General features: G+C 41.2%; 1 protein-coding gene across 4 annotated transcripts in view; it reads left to right on the forward strand.

Annotated features, from left to right (window-relative positions):
• CNN3 (calponin 3) overlaps positions 1 to 18,946 on the forward strand; it is a 35,061-nt gene extending 16,115 nt beyond the window's left edge. For 2 of the 4 annotated variants that reach the window (XM_005542657.5, XM_005542658.5), the window contains exons 2-7: positions 12,504 to 12,625; positions 12,840 to 12,906; positions 13,765 to 13,902; positions 14,238 to 14,354; positions 16,384 to 16,530; positions 17,825 to 18,946. In XM_005542657.5, the coding sequence (XP_005542714.1) occupies positions 12,504 to 12,625; positions 12,840 to 12,906; positions 13,765 to 13,902; positions 14,238 to 14,354; positions 16,384 to 16,530; positions 17,825 to 18,166 (933 nt within the window). In that variant the 3' untranslated portion in view covers positions 18,167 to 18,946. Of the gene's footprint in view, positions 1 to 2,693; positions 7,947 to 12,503; positions 12,626 to 12,839; positions 12,907 to 13,764; positions 13,903 to 14,237; positions 14,355 to 16,383; positions 16,531 to 17,824 lie in introns of those variants that run through there. The other 2 variants (XM_065518495.2, XM_065518485.2) reach the window with 2 other exon arrangements.
• The last annotated feature ends 690 nt before the right edge of the window (positions 18,947 to 19,636 follow it).

The following is a 19,636-nucleotide window of genomic DNA, read 5'->3' on the forward strand; positions in this document are numbered from 1 at the left end:
GTTGATTATTTTTATGATTGGGTTGGATTTGCGTATTGGAATCATTAGTGCTTTTATAGTTGAAGTACAACGATGGTTTTTCATATCATTGGTTATGGTTGGAGTCCATATGGAAGCAATGGCATATATTTTATTTACATTGAGTGTATTGTTAGTTATGGGATTTGTGGGTTTTTCTTCTAAGCCTTCTCCTATTTACGGGGGTTTAGCGTTAATTGTTAGTGGTGTGGTTGGTTGTGTGATTATTTTAAATTGTGGGGGGGCTTATATGGGCTTGATAATGTTTTTGGTTTATCTGGGGGGTATAATAGTTGTTTTTGGTTATACTACAGTGATGGCTATTGAAGAATATCCTGAGACATGAGGTTCAGGTACGGCTGAACCATCCGCTACCTCCACGCTAATGGTGCCTCCATGCTCTTCATCTGTCTTTTCCTACACATGGGTTGAGGCCTCTACTATGGCTCATACCTCCTCCTAGAAACCTGAAACATTGGTGTTGTACTCCTTCTTATAACCATAACAACAGCTTTCATAGGCTACGTCCTCCCATGAGGCCAAATATCATTCTGGGGAGCAACGGTAATCACAAATTTACTATCTGCAATCCCATATATCGGAACCAATCTCGTTCAGTGAATCTGAGGTGGATATGCCATTGATAGCCCCACTCTCACACGATTCTTCACCTTACACTTTATCCTACCCTTCATCATCGTCGCCCTCACAACCGTACACTTACTATTTCTACACGAAACAGGATCAAACAACCCCTGCGGAATCTCCTCCAACTCAGACAAAATTGCCTTTCACCCCTACTACACAATTAAAGACATCCTAGGCCTAGTTCTCCTTCTCTTCATCCTAGCAATACTAGTACTATTCTCACCTAATCTTCTAAACAACCCAGACAACTATATTCCAGCCGACCCACTAAACACCCCTCCACATATTAAGCCAGAGTGATATTTCCTATTCGCATACGCAATCCTACGATCTGTCCCCAACAAACTAGGAGGCGTATTAGCACTCTTCCTATCAATCCTCATCCTAGCAGTCATCCCCATACTCCACAAATCCAAACAACAAAGCATAATATTCCGCCCACTCAGCCAGTTCCTATTCTGACTCCTAATCACAATCCTATTAACTCTCACTTGAATTGGAAGCGAACCAATAACCCAACCCCTCATCATTATTGGCCAAATAGCATCCATAATATACTTTATTACAATTCTAATCCTAATACCACTGGTCTCCATAATCGAAAACAACCTACTCAAGTGAACTTGCCCTCGTAGTATAAATTAATACGCTGGCCTTGTAAACCAGAAATGAAACATCCTTCCTAGGGCAGTCAGAAAGAAAGTACCTAACTCTACCACCAGCACCCAAAGCTGGCATTCTGACTTAAACTACTTTCTGTATTCTTATGTTGTATGGGCCTTACAATGTAACTCTAACACTAACCTACTTATAATGCTACTATGTAATTCTTGCATTACTGCTAGCCAACATGTATAATATATAGTACTATATATGCTTGACTGTACATAGCACATGCTATTACATATCAACTTAATATTCTTGAAAAACATGCTTACAAGCAAGAACTCTAATGAACACTTCAACAATGACACATAACATGGCTTCTCCAAGTCTAAATCCTCCTCACCACGAATACCAACCGAACCAGCTAATGTCAGCCGTCCATAGTACATTAAATCGTTCATCGGACATAGCACATATTCATTAAATAATCCTTCTCACCACGGATGCCCCCCCTCACTTAGGGGTCCCTTGTTCACCATCCTCCGTGAAATCAATATCCCGCACAAGAGTGCTACTCTCCTCGCTCCGGGCCCATAACTCGTGGGGGTAGCTATACTTGAGCTGTATCTGGCATCTGGTTCTTACCTCAGGGCCATAATAATCAAGATCGCCCACACGTTCCCCTTAAATAAGACATCTCGATGGATCACGGGTCTATCACCCTATTAACCAGTCACGGGGGCTCTCCATGCATTTGGTATCTTTTATCTCTGGTCCGCACGCAACCCCATCGCAGAATGCTGACTCCCACCACATCCCGTCCTGTATGCGCCTGTCTTTGATTCCTAGTACATGCAGTTGTTGATCGCACCTACGTTCAATATCCTAGCTCCACACAAGTTCCAACAAGGTGTTATTTAATTCATGCTTGTAGGACATACCAATAACCAATTCCGCGACACCACTCCTACCATACCACAAAACCACAATAAAATTTCACCAAACCCCCCCACCCCCATCTCCGACCTTCATCCAAAACCCACTTTTGCCAAACCCCAAAAACAAAAGTCTTAATATGTCCGACCAGAGCTTGTATTTTCATCTTTTAGGTGTGCACAACTCTAACTGCCACCCCCTCAACTAATAAATATTTACTTCACTAAGCACTCTTAACACCAACCCACAACAGGCTTTCTTCCCCACAACCCGAAAGACACCACCCCACAACTACGCTCACACCTCCGTTTATGTAGCTTAAACCCACTTAAAGCAAGACACTGAAAATGCCTAGATGGGTTTGCACACCCCATAAACAAATAGGCTTGGTCCTGGCCTTTCTATTGGCTCTTAGCAAGATTACACATGCAAGCATCCCCATCCCAGTGAAGACGCCCTACAAATCATCATGACCAAGAGGAGCAAGCATCAAGCACGCACACGCAGCTCAAAACGCTTTGCCTAGCCACACCCCCACGGGAGACAACAGTGACAAATATTTAGCAATAAACGAAAGTTTAACTAAGCTATGCTATATTAAGGGTTGGTTAATTTCGTGCCAGCCACTGCGGTCACACGATTAACCCTAGCTAATAGAGATCGGCGTAGAGGGTGTTTAAGATCTGACATAATAAAGCTAAACTCCATCTAAACTGTAAAACCCTAGCTGATGTAAAATAAACTACGAAAGTGGCTTTAAAACTTCTGAACACACAATAGCCAGGACTCAAACTGGGATTAGACACCCCACTATGCTTGGCCCTAAACCTCAATAGTTAAATAACAAAACTACTCGCCAGAATACTACAAGCAACAGCTTGAAACTCAAAGGACTTGACGGTGCTTTACACCCCCCTAGAGGAGCCTGTTCCATAATCGATAAACCCCGATCCACCCCACCCTCTCTTGCTTAGCCTATATACCGCCATCTTCAGCAAACCCTGATGAAGGTTACAAAGTGAGCGCAAATGCCCTCCACCGCAAAAACGTTAGGTCAAGGTGTAGCCCATGAGACGGTAAAAAATGGGCTACATTTTCTATCTCAGAAAACTCCACGAAAACTCTTATGAAATCTAAGAGTCCAAGGAGGATTTAGCAGTAAATTAAGAATAGAGTGCTTAATTGAACCAGGCCATAAAGCACGCACACACCGCCCGTCACTCCCCTCAAATATACTTAAGGAACATCTTAACTAAACGCCCTAATATTTATATAGAGGGGAGAAGTCGTAACACGGTAAGTGTACTGGAAGGTGCACTTGGATAAATCAAGGCATAGCTTAATACAAAGCACCTGGCTTACACCCAGAAAATCTCAATATTATTTGATTGCCTTGAGCCAATACTAGCCCTAAGCATAACCAACACTAATACCAAACCAACATACACTAAATCATTCACCTACACAAAGTATAGGCGATAGAAATTTTAATCTGGCGCTATAGATACAGTACCGTAAGGGAAAGATAAAAAATCACCCAAGCACGAAATAGCAAGGATTAACTCCTGTACCTTTTGCATAATGGATTAGCTAGAAACAATTTCACAAAGAGAACTACAAGCCAAATTCCCCGAAACCAGACGAGCTACCCAAAAACAGCTAAAAGAGCGCACCCATCTATGTGGCAAAATAGTGGGAAGATTTCTGGGTAGAGGTGAAAAGCCTATCGAGCCTGGTGATAGCTGGTTATCCAAGACAGAATCTTAGTTCGACCTTAAGCTTACCTACAGAACCACCTAATCCCCCTGTAAGCTTAATTGCTAGTCTAAAGAGGGACAGCTCTTTAGACACTAGGAAAAAACCTTACAGAGAGAGTAAAAACCCCAATTACCATAGTTGGCCTAAAAGCAGCCATTAATTAAGAAAGCGTTCAAGCTCAACATCAACTACCCCAAAAATACCAAACACATAACTGAACTCCTCACACCACATTGGATTAATCTATCACTCTATAGAAGCAATAATGCTAGTATAAGTAACATGAATATTTTCTCCACTGCATAAGCTTAAATCAGACCGAAAGCCTCACCGATACTTAACAGCCCGGCATAGCAAGCACAAACAAGTCCATGCCACCTTCACTGTTAACCCAACACAGGCATGCTTTAGGGAAAGGTTAAAAAAAGTAAAAGGAACTTGGCAAACTCAAACCCCGCCTGTTTACCAAAAACATCACCTCTAGCATTACTAGTATTAGAGGCACTGCCTGCCCAGTGACACACGTTTAACGGCCGCGGTACCCTGACCGTGCAAAGGTAGCATAATCACTTGTTCTTTAAATAGGGACTCGCATGAATGGCATCACGAGGGTTTAACTGTCTCTTACTTTTAACCAGTGAAATTGACCTGTCCGTGAAGAGACGGACATAAAATAATAAGACGAGAAGACCCTATGGAGCTTTAATTTATTAATGCAATCAAAAACCATATAAACCCACGGACCCTTAAACTACTACACCTGCATTAAAAATTTTGGTTGGGGTGATACTGTTTACCTGGGGCGAGCATGATTTTCCACAGCTTTCAAATGTCTACTTCTTCCACATCAAATCTGGAGCACGTTCATACCATGGAATGAGTCTTAGATTCTGTGGTGACCTCAAGAAAAGCATGCATTCTATCTTGACATCACTGTCCCAAATGTAAAATGTTTTTATCTAGAAATCCAACTCCTATCCCCCATAAGATACGTGCCTGATTTTGTAAAATAGTTCCTTTATCTTTTCTGTCAGCAACAATCTGAAAAAGAATGAGAATTTGGGATGCAAACACATTCTAGGCAGAGAGAAGAGCTTTAGCAAAGACAGAGAGGCAGGAACTAGCCTCAGGAAGAGTGGTAGAGGGAGTGGACAGTGGTGAAGGCTGGCACCCCAGGTGAGCCTGTCTGCAGTGGGATTTTCTTTGCTATTGAAAACAATGGACTGAACAAGTTGCATTGGGGTTTGGTTAATAGAACGCCCTGTACCTCGAGCTGATAAAATTGGAGGGCGTACATGCTGATGTGTGTCAGGTATTGCAGTGGGTTCCGTTCCTATTAAACAGGCTTCATCCTCACAGTGGCCCTGGAAGGAAAGAGTCTACCCACAAGAAATGGGGTGACCTGGGTTCATTTACTTACCGAGGTCACACTGGAATTGGGAACACAGGGTTTTGTAGTTTGACTTGAAAGTCTGTGATCTGCAGTACATGTTTCTAGGATTCATTGCGGAGAGACTTAGGGCAGATAAAAAATGTTGAAGCCTGTTCATTGTCCTTGCATGGATACCAAGAATGGCAAGTGATAGTGAGAAGGAAGGAGAGGAGGAATCTTGATATTTGAGATGGAAATCTATTTTGTTCCTATTTTAGGACCAAGGTAGCCCCCATTGTTCTCTCTCTGTATTTTAAACGCCCCATTTTGTATATATTTTTGTGAACTCTTTAACACACCTTATTTAATATTTGTCTCTTTCTGCTAGAATGTAAGCTTTTAGGACAGGGACTTTGCCTTTGAACTGTGCCTGGTATGAACTAGCCATTTAGATGAAGGACAGAAAGAAGGATTCATGGAGAAAGAAGACGAAAGAAGAATCTAAGGAACACAGGGAACACTTGAAAAACAGAAGCTAATGTTGAATACAAATTTACTTAGAGAGTTTGGAGTAATGCAGTATTATTCTAGTGGCTCAAAACAGGGAGCCTGGAATTGTCTGCTTCCAGGTTTGAACAAGCTCTGTGATGATAATACATCATGAGAAGGAATCCATGTGAGAAACAAGCAGTCTTCACTCTTCAGTAGATTCTGGAAAGTCCTGGGTGTAAGGGGGGCATCGGACTGTTCTTGTACGTGAATATCGTCACTCTACCTCATGGCAGGTGCGCCCCCACTTTTTTTCCAAATTGCACTTGAGCTGAACATTCTCGGTGTACACCGAGAAGTACCATTCAACAGCGCAGGAATCGAGCTTTTGGATCAGCTGTGGAGGTGCTTTTTGGAGCTAGGTCTCCCTTTACTCTGTCTCCCTTTCTGAGGGTTCTGAGGGGGAAGCTTCTCAAATCTCAGAGCCAGGGAGGGGCATGGCTGTTTCCCAGCAGCTGGTAGGCTTGTATCTGCTCTAGTGTCTCCCTTCACTGTTAGCACGCATAGGCCCTCGGGGTTGTGTTTCTGAAGGCGGTCTTAGTCCAGAGCTCTTGGATATATGATTAATAGTGATATGTGATACGTGTGCATGTGGGCTGGAAGAAAAATTGGCTGAAGTATAGGCCCTTCCTTCTGGGAATGGAGTATGATTTGGGGGAGAGAGACTTGTACATTTTAGTGTATCTCAGTGTTTCTTAACCGTGTTTTCATGATCACTTTCTCCAAGAGTTGTTTTAGACACTGTTCCTAGTTACCTCCTATGCCCTGCCAGATTTAGTACAAAGGAGTAAGATTTTGTTGGGTAGGGTTGAGCTTTGGAGAGTCCTAAGTGTTTGTATTGTCTAAGATTTTTTTCACCATCTACCACAAGAAGCACTTTTCACCCCTTTGGGACCCTGCCACCCCTGTGGAGAATGCATGTGCTACATACTTGCATATCATTTATTTATTTTTTTAAAGACAGAGTCTCACTCTGCCACCCAGGCTGTAGTGCAGTGACATGATCATCAGTTACTGCATCCTGAACTCCTGACTTCAAGCAGTCCTCCTGCCTTGGCCTCCTCCCAAAGTGCTGGGATTACAGGCATGAGCCACCCACCTGGCCTAATTTTTTTTTTTTTTTTTTAAATAGAGACAGGGTCTCCCTATATTGCCCTGGCTGGTCTCAAACTCCTGGACTCAAGGGTTCCTCCTGCCTTAGCCTCCCAAAGTGCCAGGATTACAGTTGTGAGCCACAATGCCTGGCCTGGCCTAACTTAAAACAAAATGATTATTATTTTAGAATTGGCTGGGCAGGGTGGCTCATGCCTATAATCCCAGCACTTTGGGAGGCTGAGGTCGACAGATCACCTGAAGTCAGGAGTTCAAGACCAGCCTGACCAACATGGTGAAACCCTGTCTCTACTAAAAATACAAAAATTAGCTGGGCGTGGTGGTGGGCACCTGTAATCCCAACTCCTCGGGAGGTTGAGGCAGGAGAATCTCTTGAACCCGGGAGGCAGAGGTTGCAGTGAGCCGAGATCGCGCCATGGCACTTCAGCCTGGGTGACAGAGCGAGAGACCCGTTTCTCAAAAAAACAAACAACAACAGCAAACCAATTAGTATTTTAGAATTGTAAAAGAAAGTGAGGGCTAAAGAAAGGTCATGAAAAAAGAAAGGACTGACCTGCATTTGAACTGAAGGGTGACTCCAAACTGGTGCTCTTAGCTGTCCTGAAGATAGAGCCGAGGGAAGCTCTAAGGGCTAAAGCCGCCACCACCACCACCACGGGATGAGCCTTGGACCTCAGGCACAGGAAGATGAAGAAGAGCACGTGAAGTTGTTGGAGGAGCCAGAGCAGAGCAGGTCGAGCGCTGAATGCAGGGAGGAGGATCAGCTGTACCCAATGTCCCAGGAGGCTTTTTTCTTGGTCTTCATTTTCTTCACATGTTGATTGTATCTGGCAAGAGTGATGTTGGAGAGCTTCGGGGAGGAGCCTTCAGCAGGTGTGCCCAGACAGGATTCTCATCGGCCCCTGGATCATTTGCATGTGCGCCTTGATGCAAAGAAGGCTGCCAGGTACTGCTTGGAGAATTTGTGCGTGTTTAAGAAAGGAAGGGCGGGCATATAAAGAGAGGGGCTGCTGTGGATTTGAAAGAGCCAGGCAGAAAGTCTGTGAAAGCAGCTTGGGAAGGCCAAGAAAATAAATCTTGATATTTATCAACAACCTGGAAGAGTAATTTTTATTTATTTATTTATTTTTTATTTTTGAGATGGAGTCTTGCTCTATTGCCCAGGCTGGAGTGCAGTGGCGCGATCTCAGCTCACTGCAAGCTCCGCCTCCAGGGTTCACGCCATTCTCCTGCCTCAACTTCCCGAGAATCTGGGACTACTGGTGCCTGCCACCACGCCCGGCTAATTTTTTGTATTTTTAGTAGAGACGGGGTTTCACCATGTTAGCCAGGATGGTCTTCTCGATCTCCTGACCTCATGATCCCCCCTGTCGCCCTCCCAAAATGCTGGGATTACAGGCGTGAGCTACCGCGCCCGGCCAGGAAGAGTAATTTTTAAGTAAATTAGAGTGAAATTTCCATGAAGTATTAATAAGGTAAGTTTAAGCAATTATTTTAAGCTAACTTTCTTTTGTTGAGAGAAAGAAAATATAAGTGGTTTTCTGCCAGATGTTCAGAAATTGAAGCTTTTTAGATGAAAATAGTAAATCATTTTTATGGCCAAAGATTACTTTTAAAAATTGCTCTCAGTTCCTTGATTTTAAAAGATAATGCTGTTTAGCTGGCCTGACTGCATAAAGCTCACTTACTAGAAACATATTCGCAGTATTTGGATAGAAGAATCCCGTTGCTCCTTTACTGAAAGGAAACCCTGAGCCCAAACCAACAGTTATTTGATGTGGCTGCATTCCTAGTTTTAATTTTTAATGGATCATATGGGGCTTTGAGTTTTGCATACATGTACTTACAAATTTCTTTTGTGCACATGGTCATATGGTAAGTCTCAAGGACAGCATCACCTGTCCAGAGCTCCCCCCTACAACCACTCATTGGCAGAGCCAGGATTTGAACTGAGGTCCATCTGACTCCAGTGCTTGATTTTTCTATCTCATCACTTCCTTGACCAGAACTGTCAGCAGAGAAGATGAAAACTTCTTACTGGGATCTACTAGGCTATTTCAAGTTAGGTCTGTAATCACTTCGTGGTTTGGGGCATGGCACCAAATCTGTTGGACACATTTTTAACAATGGACACATAAATATGCTTTTAATGTTTTTCTGCTTAAATAATAATTGGTGTCATTTAGTATGAAAATTACCATCACCATCACCATCCTGTGAAATACCCTAAACTACTCTAACATAATTTTTCTCTACATTTGAAGAAACAAGAGAAAATACTTCTTCAGTTTTTTATTATTTGACAAAGTTGTGTAGACAGCTGAGAGTAGGAAAGGACCTAGTGCAGTCATCCAGTTCAGACTTCCTCTTGGATCAAGAGAAGTTAGAGAAACTAACCCAGGGCCAATAGCAAAGATAGATGGAGCCAGGCGTGGTGCCAAGACAGAACTCCTCTCACCCTAGTATATTATGTTTTTCTTCAGATTGATCAAAATATATCTCCTAGTTGAGAACGCCTTCACTTTTGGGAAAAAAAAGTCACCTTACAATTAGAATGTGCTTTCCATAGTTAATGCTTGAGGAGTACTCTTTTCTCCTTTTCTTCTTTGCCTATCCCCTTTCATACCACCACCTCCAATTTATATAGCGAGGATTTATTTTTCTAGCCACCCAGAACAAGACCCCAGTGTGAAAATATAGTCAAGACTTTAAAAAATGTGTCTACCGGCTGGACACAGTGGCTCACGCCTTTAATCTCAGCACTTTGGGAGGTTGAGGCAGGCGGATCACCTGAGGTAAGGAGTTCGAGACCAGCCTGACCAACATGGTGAAACCCCATCTCTACTAAAAATACGAAAATTAGCCAGGCATGGTGGTGTGCGCCTGTAATCCCAGCTACTCGGGAGGCTGAGGTAGGAGAATTGCTTGAACCCAGGAGGTGGAGGTTGCAGTACACCGAGTTCACGCCACTGCACTCCAGCCTGGGCGACAGAGCAAGACTCCATCTCAAAAAAAATAAAATAAAAATGTGTCTACCAATTTAATATTTGCTTTTATTTTCTAAAAGTGCCATAAAACATGGGTTTATTTGATGTGTTGGAGGAGATATATTATCCTAGAATATTTATCTAAGGTATAATAGGAGTAATGGAGGCTGGGGGTGGTGGCTCACCCCTGTAATCTCAGCACTTTGGGAGGCTGATGCGGGAGGATCACGTGAGACCAAGAGTTTGAGACTAGCCTGGGAACAAATTGTATTTAAGACTGTCTTTTTTAAACTAACCTCCAGGCCATACTTGATCCATGGAACACTGCACAGTCGTCTTAATATGAAAATATAAACTTACTGGATTTTCATTTGTAATTCTGGGTAAATAAATCTGCAGTTTAAATCAGTTATCCATTATTCTGTCAAAGCTGTAGAGCCATTTCTCCAACTTGCGTAAAGGGTGCAAAGGATCAAGAACTGCCATCTCCCTAATGCCACCGTAATTTAGTGAAATCATTTGCCCTCTCTCAGTCAAAGCAGAAGCTTCATGCTTTGGCATGGTGGGGAGGGGAAGAGAGTCCCTGAAAACAGCCCAGGAGTAGTCTGATTATGTGCCAGGGGATCCCTCAGGCTCAGGTGCACAGTGAGCCTTCAAGAGGGGGACCTGGAATGTAGACCTTTCCACTTACTTGACCTGGGAAACGGGATGTTTTTCCTACCTTGAGAAGTTAAAGGCTGTTGTGGCTTTTGATAGACACAAAAAGGAACTGTGATCAAGTGTGACACTTTAAGTCTGTATTTTTTAAGACTCAGCGTTGGTTTTCACTGTTGGGTGACTTACAGGTAAGCTGGCCAGGTCCGTAAATGTCTGTCCTGATCCTGGTGGTCAGGCTCTCTCTCTTGGAAAGGACCTGAATGCAGCCCACAGGCCTGTATGCTCTGGCACTAGGACCCTGGGGCGTTTCCCACAGTTGTGCTTGGTTCCTCCATGACTGGTGTAGACTGGAACTTGCGGGACCTCTTTGTGACTAAAATGTGAAGATGTCATTTCACTTCTTGCCGTGATTAACTCTCCCTATGTCTTATGGACACAGCAGACATTTCTACCTTCATTCCCATTTCCAACAACGTAATTGATTCCCAAGCTCATGATCTCTATCTCCTGGGCATTTCCTATGTATACTTGGCATTTTCAACCTGTGCTCAATGAGAAGACAAATGACACTGGATCTTTCCTTCTTCCCAGCTGTGGGTTAATTTTTTGGCGGTGGGGCGGGAGACAGGGTCTCACTGTGTTGCCCAGGCTGGAGTGCAGTGGCGTGATCATGGCTCACTGTAGGCTCGATCTCATGGGCTCAAGTGATCTTCCTACCTTGGCCTTCCAAGTCACTGGGATGACAGGCATGCACCATCAAGCCCAGCTGAATTTTTTATTTTTAGTAGAGACGATGTCTGTCAATGGTGCTCAGGCTAGTCTTGAACTCCTGAGCTCCACAGATCCACCCAGCTCAGTCCCCAAATGCCGAGATTACAGGCGTGAGCCACTGCGCCTGCCTGAGCTGTGTTCTCCATAACCCTGATTGACCAGCCCCTTTAAGGGGACTCCAGGACACCGATAGCTTAAGAACTTGGGCATGTGATTTTTTTCACAATATTTTGCTTAAATTTTATTTTTTTCAATTATTTTAAATTGAGGTCTGTGGTCTGACTAAAAAGGGATCTTTCAAAACTTATGTTTAGTAGTTTTATCATGTATAATAGCGTAGCATTTGTGTTGGTAAGTTGGCCTTTATTTTTGAATTCTGCAAGTAAAAAGTTAAACTTTCTTTTCGTTTTATCAGATGTTTGGGTGTCAGGTTCAATTCTAGATACTAAGAATCTGAACTAGATGCTTTTCCTTCTTGTAAGAAGTCTAATAGAATAGAGACTACAGAAACAGAATTTAAATATTGTACAATAATTAGTACTAAGTGTGTGTATGTGTGTGTGTGTGTGTGTGTGTTTAGTATGTAGTGTGTATTTGGCGGAACAGAAGGCAAATACCAGAACTTTCCAGTCAACAAAACTATTGGAATGTTACGTATTGGCGAGGTGTGAGATACTCTGTAAAATAACTGCATGTGTCAGAATCCTCTCCCCTTCTTTTATTGGAATACGGTGATTAATGACTTAAACCTTAAAGTTGGAGTGCCATATTGTAACATACCATAAATCCTTGTCACTTCCTGTGGATCATGAAGGGAAATCTGATGTCTCTTGATGGATGTTCTCTCCTTGTCAGTCCCAGCCTCTCCGTGTGCTGTTCAAAATTTCGTATGACACCGTCTTCACCAAAAATTTGTTATTAGTTACTGAAGTTGTAATGGTTAAGTTTGCCATTGAGCTCTATTGAGTGTCATTTACTGCACTTCACAGCTGTGGTCTTAATGGATAGTGAAAGCAGAGCACGTTGTGAGTCGGCAGTTTCTGGTGCTTTCGTGAAATTCTTCTAAAGTGAGTTAACTTGTATTTCAGATTGCTTCCAAGTATGATCATCAAGCAGAAGAAGATCTTCGCAATTGGATAGAAGAGGTGACAGGCATGAGCATTGGCACCAACTTCCAGCTGGGCTTAAAGGATGGCATCATCCTCTGCGAGTGAGTTACAGCCCTCCAGAGTCAGTTTCCGCTCTTCCAGTTCTTTCCATGGCCTTCTCTCTTACTCTCCTTCTCAGCCCAGGGTGTCAGACCTTGATATTCTACAGATATATTTAATGCTTTCCCTTACTGATGTTAAAGGAGCAACTTGATATTTCAATCCTTGTTTTTGTGTGACTAGTAAATAAGATGTGTCTCATATTTTTCTTTTCAGACTTATAAACAAGCTACAGCCAGGCTCGGTGAAGAAGGTCAACGAGTCCTCACTGAACTGGCCTCAGGTAACAGCCAAACCAACCACCTCTGGTTCTAGTTGGTTGCATTTTATGTAGTGGAAACTTGATTTCAGGTTTGGTTTTTTGGTTTTGTGTGTTTTTTTTAAACTTTTTGATTACAGTTTTTATATAGATGTAGCAGAAATTTGTGCATATTTAATTTTTTGCCCTTTTTTAATGGTTCCATATTACTTATTGAACTAGTTCTGTATTTATTATGTTTAGCTTAGAAGTTTTCCTGTATTTGGTCTGTGTACATTCAGAAGGACTTGACACAGCTTACACAGAGAAATGCAACCCAGACCTTAAGGATAAGGGAAAAAACAAGGCATTCTACATAACTAACAGTGGACTGCAGAACAGTGTATCAGACATAACCTTAGTTCATGAATGTGTATGAGTAAGGAAAATGGGATACTTACTGGTCTTGAACATGTGTTTTGAGATATGAGAGAATGAGTATTTGGTAACCACAAATTTATTCTGAAATTAAAATGAAAACACATAATGAGTTATTTATTAATATGAGTAATTATATACCTTTTGACAAATAAAATTCCAGGCCTGGATAGCTCTGATACAGAATCCTTTTAAAATATATAAGGAAGCTGTTGCCCGCAAAAACCGAAAACACGTAACTGCTTAAAAATATGAAGACCATGATGTGCCCCACAGTGAGAGAGACGCTCTCTTCTTGCTCTTTCCTGTTCCAGAGAGAGCCGTGCTTAGCATGTATTTGGTTGAATCCTTGTCAGACAGCTTTCTGGGCAGCATCTTGTAACTAGTTATGAAGACTTAGAATTCTTACAAATTATGAATGTCAATATTTAGCTCCAGAAGTTATCAAACTCTTCTTCTTTATAGTTGGAGAATATTGGCAACTTTATTAAAGCTATTCAGGCTTATGGTATGAAGCCACATGACATATTCGAAGCAAATGATCTTTTTGAGAATGGAAACATGACCCAGGTTCAGACTACTCTGGTGGCTCTAGCAGGTCTGGTACGTACATGTCTTTAATGGCTGGTTAACAGATTCCCACCATGTTGGTGATGAATTGCATCATTGCTGTTTCATGGGGGTTCAGACCAGGTGGGGCGGGGCCTGTCTCTTCTGTAATTATTAGCTTTGTGGAAAGGCTGCTGACATCAGCTGCCTCGTACTAGATAGCTTACTTAGAACAGTCACATTTCAAATGATGCAGTATATCACTGAACAGCCTGAAATATTTTTTATCTCTAGTTTGGGCCCCTTCGTCTATGACCATATCATTTCTTTGTTGTTCCTTCTGTGAAACTTTGTTGGCCTTTTCAGTTAGTGTGCATGTTTCTGTCTAGGCTAAAACAAAAGGATTCCATACAACCATTGACATTGGAGTTAAGTATGCAGAAAAACAAACAAGACGTTTTGATGAAGGAAAATTAAAAGCTGGCCAAAGTGTAATTGGTCTGCAGGTAAGTAATGTGGTGTTGCTTATTCAGTTACTTATTCAATATGATTAATTCTCACCATGCAAAATATTAAGCCTCTCCTAAGTGAAGAATAGATGGAAGTGCTATAGTACTTGGGGGGTGGGTATAGTTTATACAATTTATATCTATTTAAAGCCCATAAGACAATGATAATTTTTAGAGGAAACCTCAGGTATACCACCTGACTTGACAGTTATTTTCCCAGGAAATGAAAATTTTTAATTGAATCATATTGTCTATTTTTTTAAAGAAAAATGCACTTTTAAATTTTTTATTTTAGCTTTTTTTGTTGTTGTTGAGACAGAGTCTCGCTCTGTCGCCCAGGCTGGAGTGCAGTGGCGCAATCTCGGCTCACTGCAACCTCCACCTCCTGGGTTTGAACAATTCTCCTGCCTCAGCCTCCCAAGTAGCTGGGATTATAGGCATGAGCCATTATGCCTGGCTAAGTTTTGTATTTTTGGTAGAGATAGGGTTTCACGATGTTGGCCAGGCTGGTCTTGAACTCCTGACCTCAGGTGATCGGCCCGCCTTGGCCTCCCAAAGTGCTGAGATTACAGGTGTGAGCTACCACACCCAGCCAGAAATGTACTTTATAAATTCCTTAATGTTATTGACCAAATGAGGCAATTTTACCCAACCTTAGTGCCAAAGTCACTTATTTACAATACCAAATCATGATACAGCAGCCAAGCCCTGTTAGAATTTGTCAGTTTAAATTCTTCTGAAATACGTAGTTCAGATGTTTTCCTTCTCTTCATTGTTCCCCTGGAGAGTGTCATGGAAACGCCATTGCTAACGCCCTAAATGCTGTTGGCTTTACTCTCCAAAAGCCACCATACCTGCTGGACACAGTGCCCCTTTCTGGACTGAGTCTGTGCAAGTTAGATTTGTTTTTGCACAGTACAAAATTGTATCAGTGGCGAGAAACTGGAAACCTACATTTCAGAATAATAGTCAGTTGGTTGAATTACAACTCCATAAAAGCAAAGTGTAATGTAAAATTTTACACTAGAGTTTGAAAAGATAGGTTATGGGGAAAAAAATCAGATCATCAAATACTGTGGTCAGCATGGAGTTTTAAAATGAAAACTGCACATGTTTTCGTATGTATTTGTGTATGTGTATGTGCATCTATAGATATATACATAGACACATAGGTTAAAAAGCTAAAAGGATAGTCACAAATGTTGACAGTGAATGGATGGTGGGATCACAATGATTTTTTCCCTCTCCTTTTTGCTTACGTATGTTTTCTGAATTGTCTTCAATGAACAGATTTTATATTTAGTAATAAAGGTTTTCTTTCATCTTATTTTTAAAGAAAAAAGATCCAACATCAGAAAAGTGTCCCTAACCAGTGGAACAGGGTGTAATGGTTGGTCCTGAAGCCATACTGTTCTCAGTGGGGAAGAAAAGTTAATTACTGTTTCCCTGAACTTTGCTGAGTTCAGATTCCTCATTCCACCTTTCTCCAGCTCTGTCCAAGGACACGGGAGTTGCAGGAATAAAATGTGGTTCCTTTCTGGTGAAAATGTTGGTGATTTTGAAACTGAAAGAAGTCCTTGTCAAGCTCCCAGAGAAAACAGCTGGCATTTGCTTTCACATTTTATGTAAAACATTCCTGGAGTAGAACAGCATATTGCTTGGCCTAGGATTGCTTCTGTTTAAATAACCAAAGCTGGTACCTCTTAATTTGGTTATCTGGGGAAACAGTAGCAGAGGAAATTATTCTGCCACTGTAATGACTTTTAGTGTGTCAGTCCACCTGTTAAAGTGTGTTTAATTCTGCTATGTATGAGGTTTTATCTATAGTGAATTTCTTTAAAATTTTCTTTTTAAAGTTAGCACTTGAAATTTGTTTGTAAACACATGGAAGAGTCGGCTGGAGCCTCAGCTCAGTAACTTGTCAGTTGTGCCCCTTCTGTCTTTTTAGTAGCGTGGAAAGTTTTGTTTGTGTTGTGTATATTGTTGACATCTGATAATTTGTGCAATTTTACTTTTAACTTAAAAGATGGGAACCAACAAATGTGCCAGCCAGGCAGGTATGACAGCTTATGGGACTAGGAGGCACCTTTATGACCCCAAAATGCAAACTGACAAACCTTTTGACCAGACCACAATTAGTCTGCAGATGGGCACCAATAAAGGAGCCAGCCAGGTAAGCAATACCTTTTTCTACTTGTACAAGAGTACACTTACCTTATTCTTATTAACTAGAAGTTTAAAGTAGGTATTTTTTGTATAGTTTATTTAAGAGTATATTCCTTCAGGAATGTGGACTTTGCTGGGAAAGCAAAAGAATCAAAAGACCTTTTCGATAGCAGCAAAAGCACGATGTGTCTCGTGGTTTTTGTTGGCAGTTAGAACAGCTGGCCGCCTTTCTACCTAGCCAGCAGAAAAAAAGATATGTTTATTCCAGTGTTCTTGCTCCAAAATCCAAGTAAAATATTGCTCATTTAAATGCTGACTTTTTTTTTTTTTTTTAAAGAACCCTTAATTAATAGGTAAAATTATCTGGTGTCCCACTAAGAAGGATTTAACTAGCATTCCTATTAGATGTGTCAATATAAGGAGATGGAAATGCAATGTGATGAAAATACCAGTACACCACATCCAAGACAGAAATATTTCCTTCTTAAAAATAGATCACCAGCACCTCAGAAGGAAGTTCCAACAACCATTTGAGAACAGACAGGTCTCACGTCCAACATCAGCTGGGATATGGTTTGGAAAACATTTTCTTAGAGAGTCCAAGGGAGATTGATCACTTTGCCCTTATGGAACACATCCTGCCAGGTGTGGCATTATGTCTCTCATAGCTGCCACTCACGTGTACTTTTCTACCCACTCTCAACCTGGAAGTGTGTGCCTGATGTAAGTAGAGATGAAGTATGAGTTACTGTACTCTGAAAAAGAGGGGAGTGGCTGTGAAGTGGCTGGCTCTTCTGCATCTCAGCCTTTTGAAAAGACTCAAGTCCTTAAGATCTGCTCAACATAGTTTTTGTTGAATATATTATAAACTTGTGAAATTGGTAACCCGGATAATGTATGTGGTCCTCATGGGCATTCACATGGAACTTTGTGGTGTGGAAGCATTATGATTTCACGTTCTTTATGTCTCATCCTCACTTAAATCCAGAGTAAGTAGTAATGTCTCCATTTTGCAATTTGAGAAAGCTAAAGCTAAATTTACTTGTTTGAGGCCACATAGTAATTTTACAGCAGAGCAAGGATCTTGAAGAAAGGTCTCACCTAGCTCAAAAGCCAATAAATATTGCTTCCTGGAAGTGATTCGGTATCAGGATATTTTGGTTAAGCTAGCTTTACCCCTGAACCAAATGAAAGTTCACGTACTGCTGTTCATATTCAGTGTGAATTCTATAATCTGTAAATTATTCACAAGAGTAGATTCCAGCTGCCGCTTTAACTTTTATACTATGTTCTAATACCAGGCAGGGATGTTAGCACCAGGTACCAGAAGAGACATCTATGATCAGAAGCTAACATTACAGCCGGTGGACAACTCGACAATTTCCCTACAGATGGGTACCAACAAAGTTGCTTCCCAGAAAGGAATGAGTGTGTATGGGCTTGGGCGGCAAGTATATGATCCCAAATACTGTGCTGCTCCTACAGAACCTGTCATTCACAACGGAAGCCAAGGAACAGGAACAAATGGTTCGGAAATCAGTGATAGTGATTATCAGGCAGAATACCCCGATGAGTATCATGGCGAGTACCAGGATGACTACCCCAGAGATTACCAATATAGCGACCAAGGCATTGATTATTAGATCCACACAGAAGGAGCGCAGTATTTAGTCCATTGTTTTTATTCAGTGAGAACCAAGCTAGCCTTGAGTAATTTTTATCTTGTCTTCCTAAAACACTATTAAGCTTATTGTACTTTTAAGAAAAATTGCCTTACATACATTCCTTTTTCCTTTTTCTGCCTCTTCCCTCAATAGTTGCCTTTTAGTGCTGTAATAGTTAAATCCTACAGCATAATCAGTAACTCGCATATGAAGTAAAAAGGAATACTGTGAAAGGGGAGTACTCTTGTACAGCCAGTTCTTGTATGCAAAGATCTATGCATTTTTACAATCTTATATTAAACTGGTATTTTCAAACAATAGAAACTATTTTTTTTTTTTTTTTACAGTTTAGTGTATCTGGTTTCTACATGGAAGACTAAACTCATGCTTATTGCTAAATGTGGTCTTTGCCAACTAAATTTAAGATGCAGCATTTTAGAAATTTACATATCAATGTTTCTACAGTATTGTTTGCTAATTTTTAAATAAAGTCATGATCAGTGTGCATTTGTGATTATATGTGTACTCATTCTCTTACCTAGCGGACAAGATCTTTTCAGAGTGGTGTTTCTAAAGGAGCATGTACAAAAGTGGCCTGTGGACATTTAGGCCTGGGTGATGCATTTGCTCTTCCTGTTTGTGCCAATGTATCAATGTAGAGTTGCTCTGTTTTCTTCAACTGTATTTATTGCTGCATTTCTCAGCATAAACTTATCCCATTGTATTTTTTATAAATAAATATTTTGTTTTGAACATTCATATGAACCACAGGCTGATTATTTTCTGGCTAGCTTCTAGATAGGTAGGGTCAGATTTTTTTTAAGTACCTTTTTCCTAGGTACTGTTACAAGGGACATTAACATTTTACTTATTCCACACAACACTGCACTCTATGCTTAAGGGGATTGAGGCTTAGGAAACCATTACACATAGTAAATGACAGGATTCAAATCATTTTCTGACCCTATTTCACTGTGACTTAGCTGGCCCAGATTCATCTTAAATTCAACTTGGAATAATCTTAAAATAATTTTTAGGAATATTGATATGAGCAGTGGGGAATTTTCCTATCTTAGGGTAAATATGAATAAGAAATATGCTAGGTCAGCCACAGGATGTGCTGCTTGATAATAAGCTACGGTTTATGGTGAAACATAAACCTTCAGTCCTGACAGAGGGAAGCACAAACAATAACTAGGTGTCATAGTGACAAAAATGCAGTCACTAAAAGAAACTTAGTAACTCTCACTTTCCGACATTGTCTCAGCCAAGCCATGTCTTCTGATAGGATTGGCTCTATCAGGTTTGGGGGCGAAAACTGTCCATTTTTTGTGAGAGATGAGGAGTATATACACATGGTTTGACGAGCCCACAAAAGTGAAGCCTATTAGCTCATCATGTCACAATGACTAGGTTTAATGCTTCTGGGAAACTGCTTGTAAAGGAAAC

The sequence above is a fragment of the Macaca fascicularis genome, chromosome 1 (assembly GCF_037993035.2).
Source record: "Macaca fascicularis isolate 582-1 chromosome 1, T2T-MFA8v1.1".
Lineage (NCBI taxonomy): Eukaryota > Metazoa > Chordata > Mammalia > Primates > Cercopithecidae > Macaca > Macaca fascicularis.